The sequence below is a fragment of the Cebidichthys violaceus genome, unplaced genomic scaffold, assembly GCF_023349555.1.
Source record: "Cebidichthys violaceus isolate CVI_PGR_0920_01 unplaced genomic scaffold, fCebVio1.0.p SCAF_39, whole genome shotgun sequence".
Lineage (NCBI taxonomy): Eukaryota > Metazoa > Chordata > Actinopteri > Perciformes > Stichaeidae > Cebidichthys > Cebidichthys violaceus.
The window spans coordinates 522352-542481 of NW_027176583.1; the positions used below are offsets into that span (position 1 = coordinate 522352).

Genomic DNA, 20130 nt, shown 5'->3' on the forward strand with positions numbered 1-20130 from the left:
GGTGCGCCGGCGCGCGCGTGAAACATCGCGTAGAAGCGCGAGCCACGCCACCACCAGAGAGGGGTTCCCCTTTCCAACAGCGCGCACAGAGCAGAGAGGCTAACGGAGGCTTCTTAACGCGCGAGAACCCGGACAACAAACAACCAGGGAGTCCCGCGGAGGACCACTTGAACACCTGGACTCAAAGTAAACTTTCTGAAAGTACAATGAACAGATTTGAAGGTTAAAGTCGATCGGTTTTGCGACTCTCCTCGTGCGCACTCGCGACGGATTGAAGTCTTCAATGCCCAAAGAGTGCAGGAGAAAGAGCTCCTTCGGGCTTTCTGGGGCCGGAATCAACGAGAGCTCGCGTTTAGAGCGAAGAACAGCCGGGAAGGCATCTCACACGTGCGATGATCTCGTTCAGAAAGCCGCGCAAATCGCCGCGTCGTCCGCAACCGGAGCGCCGACTGTGATGGATGCGCTCCGGGTCCCGCAGGTCACCATCACCCCGGAGGGTGGCGGCTCCTCCCGGGAGATGCAGCAGGAGGACTGGGACGATGCGGTGGACGGCACCCTGCGCAGGAAACTGTCCACCTCCTCCATCTCCTCCACGGGGTCCTCAGCTGTGGAGTCCGAGGATGACCTGCTCAGCGACAACGAGAGCAAAAGCAAAGGCATCGTCACGTTGGAGCATCTGGTGGACACCGGAGAGGTGAGTGGACGAAGACTTCAACAGGGCCGTCGAGTCGTCATGCATATCACTGGCATGGTCTTATTGTATGAACCACTGTTATAACTATTAAACTAGGCACGTGTCTGTAGATGGAGCATCCTGTGAAAAGTTCTTTGTTGTCATATTCACGACAATAACAGTGAAGCAGTCAATACTATAATATACTAAATATACGTATACTAAAACATGTATAAGAAAAGAAAAGCACACAATTCAATATGAGAATCTGAGACATGAAATAGCATAGAAGTCAAAATAAAGGAATAGAATATAATGTGTTAAACAATAATATCTATATATTTGTGGTCGACAGGTGTACATGTGAATAAAGTGTAAACAAGGTTGTTTAGTAAAATACATGCATAATGAGAATCAGTCCCCTGATGCTGGAGGACTGGATGTTTATACTGACATATATATATGTATATATATATATATATATATATATATATATATATATATATATAATCTTTAATCTGCATCCCCTATAATAACCAAGTTACAGTACAGAGCTGATGTTTTGAAAACAACAAACAGTGAAGCACAGCAGCTGACACAGCGATCAGTAAACCACTTCCTCATAGAGGACCACTGGGATCAGACAGGAGCCTCATGCAGTTAGTGTTTGTTCAGAGTTAGTTGTTTTTCAAACTATTTATATTTTTCCTGTTTAAAATAAGTCACTTCTACTTTTCACAAGTTATTTTTGCATTTGTCTTGTGTTGTTTTCGAGATCTGTGAAGATCGTCAGATGCGTCGGTCAGCAAGTCCCGCTGATTTCCTCTCGTTGCTAAATGTGAAAATGAAGATGAAACATCCTTCAGATCGCCTCAATGATCCCAACGCTGTATGAACTTAAACCAGCTTTGCAGTGTGACAGAACAACACCCACTGTTTACTGCAAACACTCTTAAAAGGTCAATTTCATTCATGACAGAAGCACAGCTTCACGTCATTTCTTAGTATTCTTAGTGGCATTTGTCATATCAACAATATTCACATTTCTTTCCACAGGCTATTAACTCATTGCACATATAATGTGCAACAATAATAAAAATGCATCTGTTGCATTAAATGTCAGCTCATGTTTTGGAACTGGAACGGCTGACCTTTATCACCGCGCGGCCCTCCTTCAGCACACAGGCTGGTGTTGAAGGATCTTCATCGGACGCTGAGGGGGGGGGGTCATGTTGTTTGACGTTGTCGGCTGAGAAAAGCTTCTAACCTGTGGTCAACGAGTCTTCAGTGTTATTGAACATGCAGACAGAGCAGATTCATACGTTTCAGAAGCACACATTCTCATATTCCACATTTAGATTTGAACAGAACAATACTTCTTCTAGCAGCTTCTACTTGATAGTCATCTCAACCACAGAATCTGCTTTTTTGTCCACACTGTCACCATGTCAGACTTTCATTGTGTGTGTGTGTGTGTGTGTGTGTGTGTGTGTGTGTGTGTGTGTGTGTGTGTGTGTGTTTATGGTGCCACTGCTTCTCTTTGCCTTCTTCCATACAAGGTCTGTAGCTGTCACTTTATTTTAAACAGACTGAATACACATTGCCTGTTAAGCCTCTGTGTTTGTGTGCATGTGTGAGAGATTGATCCATCAAGTGAGGCTCAGTGTGACGGCTTTCCAAAATAAAAGTCCATTCTGGCTCCTTTTTGTCTCTTTAAGTTATCGTAACTTGAAGTGAAAACAACTATGGAAATAGGTACTCTTATGGTTCTGTCCCTTCAGCCCACACATCAGCCCACACATCAGCCCACGCACACACAGACACACACACACACACACACACACACACACACACACAGAACAGCAAATGCTAACATGTTAATCATGTTTTTCTGTGGTCAGTTGCCAGTTTGAGTATTGGCCTTTGACATTTAACAGAGAACCACGTCAGGAAGTCAAAAAAAAAAAACCTTTTCCCTGGTTCACACTTGTGTAATAGAGATTTAAAGTGCACAGCAAAGTGCTTTTTAATGGACATGCAGCAGAGGAGAGCAACCAGACAGACATGTGGACAAACTCATCTTTGCTGCAGGGAACCATGTGATCATCCTGCAGCGCATTACAATCCATCAGCACTGCACGATGACAGTCCGGCGTAACATGGAAGGCATGCGTTATAGTTATAATAGCCGGCCCACGACAATGGTCGGCTCAGTGAGTCACGTCGGCTCAGCATTTGTTCTCCTCGCTGCTTGGATATGAATTTTTGGAAACCAGTGAATTTTTGCTTTCTCTGTCTGCTGCAGTGTTGCTAATGACTACTCTGACTGTTCGCATCAACATGGTGTTGTGTCGGTTAGTCACGTACACACACGCGCACACACACACACACACACAACAGGCCTGGTGTTACATAGAAAAGGTGTGTCTGTGTGTTGAAGAAACATTCGGCTAATAGACTAGAAGAGCAATAGGTTCCCTTTAATTTGTGGGAGTAAATAACACTTTATAATATAATACATCTTTGTAATAATTAAGGGGGAAAAGTACTCAAGGTCCATGCTTAAGTACAATGTTATGGTACTTGTACTTTATTTGAATATTTCTATTTTCTGCCACTTTTTGCTTCACTGCATTTCAGGGAAATATTGTAATTTACTCTCCTACGTTTAACTGACGGCTGTGGTTACCAGTTACTATTACAAATAAGATTTTACATAATAAGCTAATACATTTGAAGGATTAAACCAGAGTTTCCCTCTCATTGTGGCTTGGGATGCCTCATACAATACAGTGTGCAGTTGAGGCCCTCTGTCGATGAGTTGTTAGCGGTTCAAGACCCAAATTATCCAATTATCTAATAATCTAATAAGTGTCTGAATACTTCTGATGCTTTGAACAGAAAGCAAACATGTCATTTTAAGTTGTAGCTTGAGTGTGAATTCCAGATGTTATCAGTGCAAACTCATCAAGGCCGGCTGGCACAGCGTGGTGTGAATAACATGAAGGTTCAATGTCAGGTTGTGTGTAAAATATAAATATTGGCCGTGGAGCTGCGGGGTCGCTATGGTTACATAAAAACTCAGAGTTCAGATCTAAGTTTCCGTTCCCTCTCAGTCTGTGAAAGAGTTAAAGACCCGCAGCTTGCTTGTGGAAGTCTAACGCCTTTCACAATGCGATATAATCACTAAACAAGTAGCATTACAGTAAGTGAAGCGTATCAGCTGACATTTCACAGTGACTTGGCCGCTGCAGAGGTTTGTGTTTCACTGACACGAGTCCCTGTTTCATTTCCTGTTTCAATCAGAACACGCACGGCAAGTAAAATGACCTCTCCAATGATCTAAGAGCATGCGCTGGCTTTCCTCTCTGGAGTCTGGGAGTTTGTTCATTGGGTGCGTTTTCCTCAGAATTACATTTGAGGCGATTGTAGATTTATAGATTCTAGAAATACAATCCTCTCAGTGTTACAGCGAGTGTTGTTTGAGATATGGTCTAGTTATCTGGGAGGGAATAAAACAGTTCTTAACAAGTGTGAAGAACTACTGTGTCTCTGTGAAATACGCAATCTGTTGCTGTGTTTCTCTGTCTGTCTGTGTGTGTGTGTGTGTGTGTGTGTGTGTGTGTGTGTGTGCATACCGAGAGACAGAGATGAAGAAAGGAGGAGAAAGCGAGGGTGGTATGAGAGGAGTCCTTAAACAATTCACGGAAAACTGGACACCTCTGCCAAGACGAGATAATCAGCCGTCACTCGTCCTGTTTTGTGCTCAGGATTTGGTGCCGACTTTAGTGTCATGTGACACCAGAAACATTCAGACTTTAACAAGGGAGTGGGAGTTGAGAGGCCAGTGTCACCCTTGAAAGATGGAAGATTATGCACGTTTTAGTCAGTGTGACGTTCTGAATCCTGCTCGAATATAAAAGCAATACAACCAGGAAATGTCTTCAGCTGTAAAGCGATGCCGGACGGTAGATGCTCCTCTGTGAATCAAAGCCCATCAACACACTGAGATGCAGAGGCTGAATGGAGATGTCGAGTGCAGATATGAGTTTCCACAGAAATGGCATTTAACTGACCTAGATCGGAGGATGCACACGGTGGAAATTCACAAGCCTGGCATCACATTTAGAGGGTAGAATTGCTTATTTAATCAGATCTCTCTTCAGACAGAGGGGTCGATCAAGATCAGCACTTCCCTCTGTTCTCGAATCACTTATGTGAACAGCAGCACACAAGATAGACCACAACACCTTCCGACGCTTCACTCGCCTCTGTTTGTTTTCTCGCACATCTTCTCCAGAGCAAGCCGTGGTGGAAGTTGAAGACGATCGTCCACTGGCCCTTCAGTGTTACGCAGAGGAGAAAACTGAGCTGGGTTCAGCTAGCCGGGCATAAAGGTATGACCTGTTCAGATGGTTGTTGAAGCAGCTCTATAGAGCGAGAACAAAAACCAAACTGACAGGGATTCAAACGTAACTGTTGCGGATGTTAGATCTGTTGGTTTCCTCCTTGGTCTTCGTCCCACCTCAGGTAACTTCAAAGCAGCAGACGAGGGCAACATCCTGAAGAAGTTCTCCGAAAACGAGATGCGCTGCTTCGAGAAGCTGAGGGACGACGCGCTGCTGCCGTTTGTGCCCGGGTACCACGGCACTGTGGAGAAAGACGGAGAGTCCTTCCTTCACATGACCGACCTGCTGGTGAACTTTGACCTGCCCAACGTCATGGACTGCAAGATGGGAGTGAGGTAAGGAAGTAAGCTGCTCATTTAATAACAACTTATAACATTGATGTGGAATTATAACCACATTTCTTTCTTTCTGTTCCTGTAATTGTGTCAAACTGTCTCTGTCACTACTTAGAAATGAAGAGTTTCATATAATTTCCTTGTTTATTTATGCATTTGATATTTATGTCAATATTTAATGTTCATGTTTTGTTGACGTGCCGCCTGGGGACCAAACGTGCCGCCTAAAGCGTTTCCTTTTTGCTTTACAAGGGAACACCTGTTGTAACTGCAGGCTATATGCTTGGCTTCCTGCCACAGCGGGCGGGGTGCCTCACTGTCTCATGTGCACACACACACACACACACACACACACACACATACACACATACACACGCACATACATGCACATGCACACACACGTGCAGGCATGAATGCATATGAATGTATGCATTCACATGCTCGTGCATATGTTTGTCTGTATTTCTGAGGCTACACACACACACACACACACACACACACACACACACACACACACACACACGTACATTCAGGGTTCCCTGGAGACTCCCCTTCATCAAAAACACTCACAACCACAGAGTTGCAAACCACTGAGTTGCAATAACACACGCTCAGACTTTCACACAGTTCAACGCTGCAGGCTGGAGTCTACTCTCAGCTTCCCTCTTCAGCACAGAGGAAGTGTAGCTCACAAACCGAAACTGAAATACACATCTGTTTGCACACAACTGATATCAATACGACAACTGTGCGTGTGCTGTTGTACTGTTCACCTTCAGAGCTTCATACTTTCAGAGGATGTTGCTCTCAGCTGAGCGTTTTTGTGCACCCGCCAGTTTTTCGGCATGAGTGAACGCCGTTAGAAAGAAGCTGATGTCTCCAGCTTCTAGCGCAGCACAAGAGTCCTCTGTAATGACGACTCGTTTCTAAGTCAACTACTTAAGGGTGCGACTGCAAGACAAACCCTGAAAGTAAACTTTACTATTTACTTCCATGCGGACAACCCTTTTATGTCTGAAAACATGCAGCTCCTGCACCTGAAGGCCCTTTTTTTTCCCTCCTGCCGTTTCAGGACGTACCTGGAGGAGGAGCTCGTTCGGGCGAGGGAGCGACCCAAGCCGAGGGAAGACCTGTACAAGAAAATGATGGAGGTGGACGGCGAAGGCCCGACTCCCCAGGAGCATTCCCAGCAAGGCGTCACCAAGCCTCGCTACATGCAGTGGAGGGAGACCATGAGCTCCACCAACACCCTGGGCTTCAGGATAGAAGGAATCAAGGTAGAGGGAGTAACATGGCCGCCAGTAATTCTAGAATACATTCATTCAGATGAGCAAGGCGCTAAAGAACGTAGAATTGTATTTAAAAAGTCCCAGAAGCATTTAACAAAAGCAGAGTGAATATTGGACTTTAATCAGGTGGCCAGAAACATTAATAATAGATGCATTAATAGGCAGCTGTTTGCTCACGCATTCACCATCTCATCTTAATCAGGTGATGTTTTGCTTACAGCTCGTTCCTCTGTCCAGAAGTGACAAAAAGTTATTGATTTGAATCAGATTATGGAGGCTTTAAAGAACCAAAAAGGTCATTTTATCGTGTAAATATTTCCTCTCTTTTAGAAATGTGACGGTACGTGTCGGACTGACTTCAAGAAAACCAGGTCGAAGAAGGACGTCATCCAGGTGTTCAAGGACTTTGTCGGAGGGAACGTCAACATCGTAGTACGTGACAGTCACTTCTCTTCTGCACACACACACACACACACACACACACACACACACACACACACACACACACACACACGCCGTGTATTCATGCATGCACAAAACATACTTCACTGTGCGTCTACATGAGGCAGTCGCTCGCGGTTATTACCTGAAAGACGACGCCAAATAGAAACAGCTCTCACATCCGTATTCAGTGTTTGGACAGATCTATGATCAGTTTGTACTGCAGGCTCTCTATTTACTTTGTAAAAAGGTCGGGGACCGTCTGATGATGAATGCAAACAGCCTCAAAGTGTTTGAACTGCTCATAGAAAACATTTAGTGGAATTAAAGTTAAGGTTCCCAACTATACACCGCGTCTACAGCCTTTTATTTAACAAACCGTAGCTTCTATTTTACGGATTCAGATTAAAATCGATTTTATATTTAATGATCCGCCTCTGTCACTTGTTTTTTCTCGAAACGCAGAAGTCTTACCTGAGCAGACTGACGGAGATCCGACAGGCCCTGAAGACGTCACAGTTCTTCAGGCAACACGAGGTGACGACTGATCTACACATGAGGAAAAACAATAAATAAATCAATAAAGTGTTGCAGCAGGAACTTCATCTGAAACTCTACTTGAGGGCTCCATTTCTCCAAAACATGTTGACCAATAACTATTTAAACTCCTTCTGTTTCGAACGCTCTGTTTGCTTAATAACTGGTTTGATTCAACATATGGTCTTATTGTTATTAAATCGGAATGGATGCATGAATGGATGAATAGAAGCAGAAGTGAAACATGAAACCGTTCCCGTTGTCCGTAGGTCATCGGCAGCTCTCTCCTCTTCATCCACGACCACACCAGCAACGCACAGGTCTGGATCATCGACTTTGGGAAGACCACGGCGCTACCGGAGGGCCAGACCTTAAACCATGACATTCCCTGGCAGGAAGGCAACCGGGAGGATGGCTACCTGTGGGGGCTGGAAAACCTCATCCACACTCTGGAGTCCGTAAGCGATGAAGCGACGGCCGACGAAAGCTTTCGCTCGGCTGCTAAAGAAACCGATTGTTGCCAAACTATAGAAATAGACGGTCAGTGACCTTTGACGTGTCGACGGACGAAAGGAAGTCAAACTGTTGTAACGGACACCACAGAGAGACCCTTTAAAATGTAATACATGTTGATGTGCTTTGGGTGATAAACGTTAAAAAAAAAAATGTGCAGAAATGCTACAAAATAAAAAGCCACTGACAGAAAAGACACAATAGGAGCTAAACAGAGAAGTTTGTCGCTGGTTACTGAACGACCGAGCGAATGAACGGACACTAATTCAACTTCCTATAAAGTGAACAGAAGTGAAAGTGTAAGGACTCTGCATGTCAGTTTTAGGGACGCTCATGAAATATGAATTCAAGCAAGGAGAGAGCCTTATTACGATCTACCCCTCAGCTCTGACAATACACCTGGAGGTGTAATAATACACCTGTAGGTGTAATATTACAGAAGTAATTCAGTGCAGCGTGAAGCTCAAAGACCTCACAGTCATATAACTACAACACAATTATAGTACTGCATGCTGTATAATTGTTAGTGTATTATTACTAGTGTCACTGTTTTGACAAACTCTTTTATTGTATATCAATTTCATACTTCTTTCACTGATTTTGTTCCTGTAATCGAACTTGTTATATAGCACCTTTTTGGGGTCTTTTTTTCCCCAGAGATGTTGTGCAAATGAAATATATGAAAATGTACTAGAATTAAAAATGGGCAAATACTGTTAATTTGTGGTATCTTTATACGCACGTTAGCCACAACCGATCAAACTCACACACATGAGATCAATGTGATTTATTTGGGGCACAGTTAGGTCAGAGGACAGGGCAGAAGACGGTGTATTGCATAGAATGTCTCTGTGTTTTTGGTTGAGTCATTAACAGCCTCACCAACAGAAAGAATACAGAAAATAAAAACGCAGCAGACCATAAAAAATACACACTGTGAGACAAGACAAACAGTAATCAATATGTCTAAATGGCACAAATCTCTCACTAAAAAGAAGTCACTAATATCAGCAGGCCTGAGCATAAACACACACAGAAAGACTATAGAACCCTTATATACGTGTAACGATTCATTCAACACACTAAAGCATAAACTACCACGTTAAGACTCAACATAAAGAAGTGTATAAAGTAAAATAATTATTGGATACAACTACCAAATCAATAGAGGATAAAACAAGAACACTGAGGAGAGCTTTTAACGGTTGATTAGTTGAATGAACTGAGATTCCTGCAGCAGCACGTTCGGTAGATCCAAGGCTCAATACCGCCCCCTGCTGAGTAAACATCGGTACTACCACGACGCCAGCAGACGCAGCGCAGTGGTATTTTAATGGCAGTGATCGACTACACACACACACACACACACACACACACACACACACACACACACACACACACACACACACACACACACACAGATCCTTCATTAACACACATGAATAATAATAATAATAATAATAAATGGAAGAGAAAAAAAAAACAGCTACAAATGCAATGGGTTAGTCCAGTGTATGGAAGAGAATACAAAAATAGCAAATATTTTCACAGCTGCGTGGTCGTCAACACTTTTTCCGAGACCTCCTTCAGTCCAAGTCAATATTGGGACACGGGGGAAGAGAATAGAAAGATCTAAGTAGTTCAGCAGAGAACTCTCAGCACAGAACGTACAGGAAGTGACTTTCACGAGGAGGCACCGCTTACCACAAACTCTCTAAACATAAGGGGGCAGGTTTTTGGGGGAAATATGCTTATTTGTTTTCTTGCAGAGTTAGAGAAAGTCGATACCACTCTTATGTTTGCACAGTAAAATGTGAAGCTGCAGCCAGCGTCCGGTTAGCTTAGCTTAGCACAAAGACTGGACACAAGCTAGTCTGGCTCTGACTAGAGGAAAAAACATCCGCCTCCCCAACAAACACATTACATGTGGTTTATTTTAATGGCCAGGAACGGGTGACTCCATTGTCCTCAGTGTGAGGTTTCCAGGAAGTCAGCGGTGACTCTGAGTCTGAACACCAGACCAAAACCAGCAGCATCGACCGGCAGGAGGTCAAAGTCAGAGATAGTCTGAGAGTTGACCCCCTCAGACTGTCCTCAAACAAAAACCGGGTTTAGGATTTCCCTGTGTGTACGACCGCTTTGTTCTCACGCCGCCGATGTTCCATACTTACATACAAACAAACTAGTCCATCTCCATGAACAACTGAGGGAACTCCATCAGCTGCTTACATGTCGGAAACACCAAGTAAGGAGACCTTGTGTTGAGAGGAAAGATCAAAGACATGTTATTGCTGTATATTTAGTATTTCACATTATTTAGGGTGAAAGCAAATCGCGTGTCGCGTCAGTGAAACACGTAACGAGAGTTCCTTAAGTATGCATACGACTACAAGTGAAATAGTTTTAGCTTTTACTGAACTTCAATCATTTGAAATAAAAAATGTGAAACTAAAAACACATCCTTGGGGATTCTCTTCCCAATGGCTCAATATCTTCACGGTGTTAGTTATAGTCCTACTGTACAGCGATTACTACAAATACCAACAAAATGTTCACTATAATGCAACACATACTACTTTCAAAGACTTCATGGAAAAAAAACAACAACAAATAGGTAGAAAAGGAGTCCAACTACAGCGTGAGAAATCACAGGGCTGCATGTTGTCCAGTGTTTCAGCGTCCAGAGTACCAGAGGCTGGTTCCTGTATCACAGTGCAGAGTAGTGTTTTCTGTTTTCCAGCATTCCAGCAGCTCCAATAAGTCGACGTTCTGGCCCTCGTGGTCATGCGTTTTCTTCCAGAAATCTAGTCTCGGGTTGTGACATTTAATCTTCACGTCAATCAGAATCCCAGATGCAGGACGCCGTGTCTTAGATGGGCGTAACGCTGAGGTCTTCAGACAGGGAAAAGCCAGAGTCTCGGTCACGCGTGGGCTTCTCGGCCTTGGTGTGTCTCCTCACGTCCTCGTGTCCGTAGCTGGCGTGGCGCTTCAGCAGCAGCTTGGGCATACAAGACGAGGGGGTATGGAGGCCCAACGCCTGTCCCAGGCTTGTCCCGGAGACACTGGGGGCAGAGCTGGTGTTTGTGATGGCGTCCGGGGTTTTGGGCACGACCAAGGGAAGGCTCTCTGCCTCGTAGCTTTGCTCATCGTAGGCATAGTTGACGTTGCCGCAGGGGAAACTCTGGAGCTTCGCCAGGTCCATACCAGCTTTTATGGCGCCACCTGTTGGGGTCTTATGGGAGGACGTGCTCGGGGAAGTTTTAGCTTGGCAGGACGGGGATGAGGTGGAGGAAGCGCAGAGGCTGAGGTGGGTGCTGTTGCGCTCAGCTTCATTGCTCTCTGAGGTTGGGTTGCAGGTCTGAGGAGCCGGTGTGCTGGAGACGGAGGCAGCAGAGCTCGAGAGCGGCATGGACTGAGTGTGAGCGAGTGTTTTCTTCCCCCGGAAGTTTTCCAAAACCCAGGAGCCATACGTGGGGTTCCACAGGTTCTTTGTCTTGTTCTTCAGCCTCTGGCTCCCCGAGGAGGAGCTGTTTCTGGAGCACGGTCGGTGATGAGGAGGCTCGGGGTGGAGCCAGTGGCCTCCTGCTGACAAACCGGGGGCGGGAACAGGCTCAGCCCAGCACGGCTCCAAAGCCTCGCGGCATGAGGTCACTTCGTGGTGGACGGGCTGGGTCCTCTGGAGCAGTAGACGGGGTTTGGTAGGCTGTGGGGGGAGAGGCGTTGGACCAAGGCCCAGAGAGGAGAGACCCAGCTGAGAGGGGAAAGCCTGGGAAACAGGATGGGACACCAGGAGTGGAGTGAGGCTGGTGGAGGTGTGGTCAGAGGGACGGATTATCGGGCCGCCATTGTCCTCTGCGGTGGGGGTATATTCCACTGGCAGGGGTGTGTTGATCACATCTGGGTCCTGGTGCAGAGCAGAGAAGGGGGGAAAAGAATATTACGTATTAATGTAATTAACACTAATTGCAATGTTACGTACGTACAGAGAGGTGTGATGTATAGAGCACACCTGAGAGCAGTAGTTAATTCTTTCCAGGATGGTAGAGAAGTTGGGCCGGTGCTCGGGACAGTGTTGCCAACACTGGGTCATGATCCGATAGCTACATACATAGAAACAGACACACATTTCAGATCTATTGTCTAAGCTTCATATCCCTGAAATCATCCTTACATCCAGGCTCATCTCTCCGGATGCACTTCCTGTCAGTACTCACACGGGCCCCGGACAGCTCTTGGGAGGATCCATTCTGCCTCCACTGGTGACAAACTCCAGCACCTCTTGGTTGGTTTTACAAGGATACGGCATGAAACCCAGAGAGAGGATCTCCCACAGCAGCACTCCAAACGACCTGCAGGGGGAGCGACAGGTCAACAGCAGAGTCGAACCTCGCTCACGTGAAAGCACTGCCCCGGTTCAGAACGCCTATAACAAAGCTAATTAGTATTTAAACGATAACGCTTACGAGATGTTTTTCTCTATTATTCTAGTGCTCCATTAGAGCGTCCCAGATGGTGAACCGTTTCCCACAGTTGTTCCCAGTTTGGGGTAACTGGAGCGAAAGCCACACAAGTGTGAAGGAAGAATGTACCTCATCAGAGTTTCACTATAATTATCTGTGGTCCAAATTGTATCCTGTACATATTCCCACCACCAGTCTGACGCTTTAGTTTTATGGACAGCGCCGCTGTGTAAATCTGTCGTCCCTCCATAAAAGACTCTGATTGCATCTATTGAGGTCGGGACGTTTGATCCGTAAACATTTCTTCCAGTCTTTTCAAAAGTTACATTTTGACGTTGTTCCGTCCGTGCTGAGTATTTCGACTTCCTTCGTCGTTGGAAAACGTGGTTTGGATCCTGATCCTCACTGCGTTCTTTCTCCAGTGGGCTCTGTGTCTTGAATACAGATTCTGGTGCCGTCTTGTTCACTTGATACAGATGTGTGCTTTAGTTTAGGAGTTCACTCTCTCCGGCTGGTGTTGTACCGACGGCATGGATGCTTTTTTAAACTTAGCGGCAATTAAGCGCCGAGATCAGAACAATTTGGATTTGACATTAGCAGCAGTGAGCAAAAAAAAACAAACATCTGGGTTTAGTTGTTAATTAAAAACACGATATTCAGCATTTTTCAAAGACTTCCACATTTGTGTCAGTTTAAAGTAGCACCCTCTTTAATAAGAGGTCTCAAGTTAACAGTGATTGAAAACCTCTTTGTGGATGAATACCACTGTATACAGTCTAATGTGTGCCTCGTATTCATACCATGTATCAGTCTTGCAGGTGAAGATTCCCTCCATGAAGGCCTCTGGTGGCATCCATTTGACTGGCAGCATGGCGCGGCCACCTTTCCTGTAATAGCTGGCTCTGAGAGACAGAAGAAACACCCGAAGAGAAGGTAAATCCCTCGAGGCCATGGACTCCGTTCAGTACATCCTGAATGTGGCTCCGTGGCTCTGATGATGCAGATTCAGCGTACGCACCTGTATATGTCTCGCGCCATCCCAAAATCACCAATTTTGGCCACTCTGTCTGGTCCAGGGCAGGTAAGCAGGCAATTTCTAGCAGCAATGTCTCTGAAAACCACAGGATCTGTTACTAAATGTTAAGTCTCCAAATCCACTTAAATACTGTGCTGCATGATGAACCCGTAGTTTACTGTTGTTGTTTTTATTTGTTGGACAGTTAGAAATTAATAAAAAAAGAGGATCGATATAAAGATGGGCATAAACCAGTTACATTCACCTAAAAGTCGACACGTTTCCTAAAAAGTTGACCACTGTAGTTCACAGTAAACGAGGTCCACTTGTGACTTTACTTCTGGGTTGTTTAAGAGGAGCAGTAATATCTGAACCTGTGTATGAAGTGGTTCTCCTCCAGGTAGCGGCAGCCGAAGGCGATGTCTCTGGCCATCTGCAGCAGCTCCCGCATGGTGAGAGTAGAGGTCTGGCCCTGCATACAAGCACAGCTCGAGTTAGTTGGCAACAAAAAACACACACACACACACACACACACAGAGAAAAGGTGGAGTCCAGACGTACAGCCCGTGGCCTGTTCTGTCTCAGGAAGCTCTTCATGTCTCCTCCCGTCATCAGCTCCAGCAGGATGAATCGAGGCAGGATGTTCAGGCTGACGCCGATGCAGCGCACAATGTTGTCGTGGCTGAACTTGCTGCGTGGACAAAACGGCGATGAACACTCAGGTTAGCAGGCTTGCAGTCGCGTTTGTTAATCATATACAAAAAACATACTAGGGACCAGTTTGATCAACCAGCGGTGTTTTAGCTCAGAGGTGGTACCAGGTTGGAGCGGTTCTATTGGTATTACCATCCGAAACTTTGCTGATGGAAACGCGAAAAAACAACGTTGAAATGTGTAACTGAGCTGGACTGCTTGGTGGAATGTTGCGTCACTGTTTTTGGCACGGGAACTTCTCAGCTGCAGACAGGAAAGCCTGCGGGTCGGGAGGACCGGTTTCCCTCTGAAGGACTTTTACACAGAGAGGTGTTTGAGGACAGACCGCAGCGCTACAAAGAACTCCTCTCACCCCGCCCACGGTCTAGTCGACCCGCTGAGGACACTTTGATGTCTCTACACTCACGTTTTTTTACTACTTTGCGTTAATGTACTATTGTCCTATGCAATGCTTATTTTTAATTCCCTATTATTATGTATTGCACTTTGGCCCTAGGTGCAATGACAACAAACGTGAACAGGCTTTTTATTGCTCCTTAACTTATGTACATGTGTACATATGTGTGACCTCAGCTCTATTATTTCGAGGGGCCGGAATAAATGAAATAAATCGTCTTTGATCCAGTCGTCAAAAACAAACGGCCGACAGATGTTTTTTTACGGAAGAGACTAGTTTCACACGGCAAGTTATCTGTATTAGTTGTTTTACTGAGATCAAATTACAGTTATTATACAGAGATAAAAAAAAACATCCCTGCAGATTTTGTCCTTAAATAATAGGCTTCTCAACAACAAGGTCTATATGTGTGTTACGCCCACTGACTTAACGCTGTGTTTCAAGTCTGCCACGCCCCCTTTTTCCAGTTCCTGGAGCGCCCACACCTGAGAGTCATCAGTCCGCCAGTGGAGCCGGATATCAACCGGTGCTTCTGCTCTTGTTCTCTCTCGGTCTTTGACCCTCTGTCTTGGCCGGCTAGCTGGTGAGGAGGTGGTAACCAGTAACCAGTAACCAGTAACCAGCCTGGGTAACTTTCTGTTACCTCCTGTTTTATGGTCAGTTAGGGAGCTCAGTGTTGTTTTTCTGTTTGTTTCTGTGGGCCAGTTGAACTTCTTGTTTTCTAGTGAGTGTGGGGGTTTGTTTGTTTATTAGTTTGGCCTTTTAGAGACCTTGACGTCTCTGCTTCCATTTGTCTTCTGCCAAGGTTTTAACTACTAGTTATGTTACTTCATGTTCACCCCTAAGCACATTAAATAGGCTGTAACAAGTCTGCTACATCATAGTGGTTTGATTTTCTCTCTCTCTCTCTCTCTCTCTCTCTCTCTCTCTCTCTCTCTCTCTCTACCTCTATCTCTACCTCTCTCTCTCTTCCTCTCTACTTCTCTCTCTCTTCCTCTCTACTTCTCTCTCTCTACCTCTACCTCTCTCTCTCTCTCTCTCTCTTCCTCTCTACCTCTCTCTCTTCCTCTCTACCTCTCTCTCTTCCTCCCTCCCTCTCTCCACTAACACAGCAGCCAGTTGATGGCTGATGATGTGAGAACACTGCTGCCTCACACGCACAGGTGTTCTGTCAGACGGCTGTATTGAGTGAATCAATGTGTGAACTTCTGTATGGCGCACCTCATAATCAGGGCCTCCATCAGGAAATCCATTTCATCCTGTTCGGAGCAGATTTCTGGAAGAGTCTGTGGAGCAGAAAGAATCAGTTTGAGGGTGTGTGTGTGTGTGTGTGTGTGTGTGTGTGTGTGTGTGTGTGTGTGTGTGTGTGTGTGTGTCTGCTATTGTCAAGAGGCAAGCGATCACTAGACCTAATCAGCAGACTATTGAAAAGGCAAACCCATGTGACGATCACTCAGCTTTTTCCTTTTTAACCATGTTTAGTTCTTAAGCCAAGTGACCTGAGACCATCCAATCCTTCCGTGCAGACATTGCAGAATGTCATTTCATTTTTTCGCAGTACAGAGATCTTCCTTTCCTTCATGCGAGTGTGACCTTTAGATTCAGAAGGTAGGAGGCCTCCCCCCCCCCCCCCCCCTGTGAGATGCTGATTACAGTATATGTATAATGAACACAACTCTCCTTGAGCTGCCATCATCTGACACTTAGGTGTAACTTGTCTTACAAAGTGCGAGCTGACCTTTATGGCCACCTGCAGGGGCCCGTTATCGCTGCTCATCCCCAGAACCTGTCCTTCGTAGACCTCACCGAATGCACCGTGTCCGAGAGCCCTGAGACAAAAAAAAAAAACAAATCAGTAAAAATCTGTACTACTGTAGAAGTCAAGGCAGAGTCAAGAGAGCCATCAGGACTTCCAAAAAGGGACATTTCAACATTGCGTCAGGCTGTGCTGTACCTGAGAAGTGTGATGTTCTTGCGTGGGACTTCTTTCAGCTCATTGAGCGAGGCGGCCTTCCCCGCAAAGCAGTAGTTGGGGTTGTAGTCCGTCATGATGGTGGAGGAGCGGATCTTGCTCAGCTTGTACTCTGGACTCTGCAGATGCCCCCTCACCGCATGCAGGTCGTTCTTCCTGCGGTACCACACTGAAGACGGAGACAAAACGAGACCGGCGTCTCTTTACTTCAAAGTCTCAGAACTTTTCTTTTTTTTTTTTTTTTTTTTTTTTTTTAAATCACAACACTAACTGGACCCCATACTTGCATTTAAGTTGTAGAAACAACTTCCTGACCATCTGCTGACTGTAGAAGCAGTAACACAAGGAGGGGTCGAGCCGCATCTCAGTACTGATGCTTATCAATGTAAAAACAACATCCTCGGGGCCAGAGGGGGAGAAAGGGAGTAAAAGAGTTGGTGGACAGACACTTTGATGTGGCAAATTGGTGTTCCCCTTTAAAAAAAGACAACTCCCACACACTGCTAACTTCAGAGAACTGTGTAATAGAGACATATTACCTCCAATTAGTTCCTAATTTGAGTCGTTTTGCAGCTTGAGATGTTCATATTGATACTGAATTTATGTAGGATCTTCTAATGCAAAAATGCCTCAAAAGAATGAAACATACGATCCATTAGTGAACAACAGGCTCGGATAACGGCACACTAATTGCACACTCCAACGGGTCTGGACCGCTCACAAACTGTGTTCATACCGAGGAGAAAATTCAAAATACGAGAGCGGCAAGTTTTCCCGAGTCGCTCGTACAAGCCGCGTTAGAACAGATCTGTTCGTACGAGCGGTTCCTGAGGCCCGGTGTTCTGCAGGATGCATGCGGGACGTCCTCTCCTTGGTTACTGCTCCTAGACTGTCTGTGCCAGTGAGTTTGGACTCACCCGCCATGGAGGCAGCCCACATCCCCGATGCAGGTTGGTAGTCTGCCAGGGAGGGGGGGGTGTTGCGTGCAGGTAAGAGGTGTCGTAGAGCCATCGCCCGGTGCAGATGCTAGGGACTCAGGGGGGAGGGGGGGAGGGGGTTGGGATGAGGGGTGGGTTTGAGGAGGAGAAGGAGGAGGAGGTGGTGGAGGGAACGGAAGGAGGAGATGGGGCGCCCAGGGAACAGACTACCTCCCTGCATGGGGGAGAGCTCAGGTGAAGAGACACTGTTAACCTGTAGGCGTGGGCGTAGAGGTGCTCTTTGCAACATGTATGTATTTGCACAACTGTTACGTTTTTGTTTTAGTATTTTTGATTTATTCACTTGCAAATTCACACAATCACACTCAGTGCAGTTAGTGAGGAAGTCACACGTAATAGCTCGTCCATTACAAAAAGCACTTTGTCTGGTTATCAGAGGAGTCAAGTTTCACTCCACTCCCGTTTGTTCATGACTGGAGTTAATTAGCAAAACAACCATCTTATCTGCAATCAACGTCCATCTAAAAATACTCTGATGACGACAGAATGCATCTACGTTTCACATACCAGCATTTTCATTTATTGTCTGTCCTCTCTGCTGAAATACCATTCATCTGATGTCTGTTATTTGATCTTAACCCTGCTTCAACTTTAATTTATTTCCCATTTTTATAAAATATAAAAGCAATACAAACATTGTTTCCTCAAGTCTCCTGAAGGGACGGCGCTCCCCAACAGGAAGAGTCAATCCGTCAGTCTCAGCATCCATTACTGGTATTCTTGTATTCTACAACAGTTTTCTTCCAATGTGCATTTCACACATTTACATATCCATCTACTAACAATACATATAAAAGGTTCTGCAGCTAGAACATATTAAACCAAGTGATGTGGAGCTAATCTACCCAAAATCCACAATGCAACAGTGTTAGATAGCACGAAAAACACACATCTCTGTTATGCAAAGTAGTGGAGCAAGATCAAAGCTCAAGAAGTGTCTAAAATGAAGAGGCGATCCTCGAGGGGCGTGAATGATGATGCGTCCTGCAGCGGCTTTAAGTTCCCCACAACGGGTCTCACTGCGATCATTATAAATCTTCCTCTAAGGAACATCAATACGACATTTCTGGCTTTTTCGCAGCACAGAAGTTGTTATTTTGATTGAGAGTGAGCTGGACCATAAATCTCCATATCGCTCCTTTAATGCGTCAGATATGCTTTTTTTTTTTTTTTTAATTCATCGCAAGGAGGATTCTTGTATTAGTTTGGTCAAAACCACAAAATGTGATTGATATTTTTACAGGAAGTTAGTGCTGTGCAGATTCCTCCAGAGGTCCTCCACTGTTAAGCTTTACTTATTCAGCACTGTCAGTGAGCTTATCGAGGGAACCTTCTGGACTCGAACACCTTGAACACCCGTACTGCAGGATTAGTGGGTCGACCAAAATGTCAGGATTCCCTTCCTTGAAGGGACAAAGGTGCAAAAAGGTGCAAAAAAAACGTGTAATTAGCTTTAAAATCCCTCACTGTTCCTATATTATTGCGAAATGACTGCATATGTTGTTTCTAAAGTGTCTGCGGTTAATAAAGCCAGATCTACTAAACGTGTCAACATTAAACAGGTGTGTTGCATAGCAGCTTTAGAGACCAAGATGCATATTAATGCAACATTAGTAGCATTAGGTAATCAGTTGTCTCTCTTTCCTAGACTGTTATCGCTGAGTAGTGACGTTAAAACTGGTTATTTGTGAGTAACTATTTCAAGCAAAGCATTTTACAACAGTTGCGATGGTCAGATTGTCTCAGATTACAGAAACCGAACACATCTCTTCATCTCTTCATCGAAAACCAACCAGCGTCTTCATCACGCTTTGTGTGACGGTCTTCTTCTGAGCTCAAGACTTGTTGCTATACCTTAATACTGATATTTAATATCACAGAGAGTCAATGCCCATGGGTTAGGATAGACTGTATGCTTCCCAAAAATGACTAAAATCCTATATTTTATCACGGTTGTGATCTGTTATGTATTCTTTGTGCCTCATAATCAGTGTTGCTTCTTCCTGACATTTTCTGCTGTCTCATCAGAACACATCTCCAGCTGGGAAGCTTCCTTGTTTAATGTCAAACCTTTCTGCTTGTCCTTTTTTTTTTTTATAGCCAATACTGTGTTTTCATATCAAAATCAATGTCATACAGTGAGATGTTTACAGTACATCTCCACCGCGTCGTGCTTCTGTGAAAGAAATCGTAGCGAAGGCAATAAATACATAATCTCAATCTTATTTCACACTTTGTGGCACAAAAAAAAAAAAGAAAGCAAAAAAAAGGTGAGTCACCTGAAATAATGCTTGTAATAAACATGTCCATAAGTGCTCAGCCGTTTCCCCCCCACAGCCCCTTTAATCATCCGACACACAGCCAGAGGACGGAAATT

At 45.0% G+C, this 20130-nt stretch overlaps 2 protein-coding genes across 2 annotated transcripts in view; one reads left to right on the plus strand and one right to left on the minus strand.

Moving 5' to 3' along the window:
- itpka (inositol-trisphosphate 3-kinase A) lies at positions 1–8917 on the plus strand. The gene is made up of 7 exons (XM_068726341.1): positions 1–694; positions 4974–5070; positions 5204–5417; positions 6490–6694; positions 7037–7138; positions 7613–7684; positions 7954–8917. The coding sequence occupies exons 1-7, from the start codon at positions 284–286 to the stop codon at positions 8230–8232; spliced, it is 1380 nt and encodes a 459-aa protein (XP_068582442.1). The 5' UTR covers positions 1–283; the 3' UTR covers positions 8233–8917.
- The window catches only part of ltk (leukocyte receptor tyrosine kinase), a 26132-nt gene continuing 14905 nt past the window's right edge, over positions 8904–20130 (minus strand). The window contains exons 20-29 of the mRNA XM_068726280.1: positions 16738–16924; positions 16522–16612; positions 16005–16069; positions 14234–14363; positions 14047–14144; positions 13676–13768; positions 13458–13559; positions 12412–12546; positions 12207–12297; positions 8904–12101 (exon numbers count right to left, since the gene is read on the minus strand). Coding sequence (XP_068582381.1) covers positions 11067–12101; positions 12207–12297; positions 12412–12546; positions 13458–13559; positions 13676–13768; positions 14047–14144; positions 14234–14363; positions 16005–16069; positions 16522–16612; positions 16738–16924 — 2027 coding nt within the window. The 3' untranslated portion in view covers positions 8904–11066. The remainder of the gene's footprint in view (positions 12102–12206; positions 12298–12411; positions 12547–13457; positions 13560–13675; positions 13769–14046; positions 14145–14233; positions 14364–16004; positions 16070–16521; positions 16613–16737; positions 16925–20130) is intronic.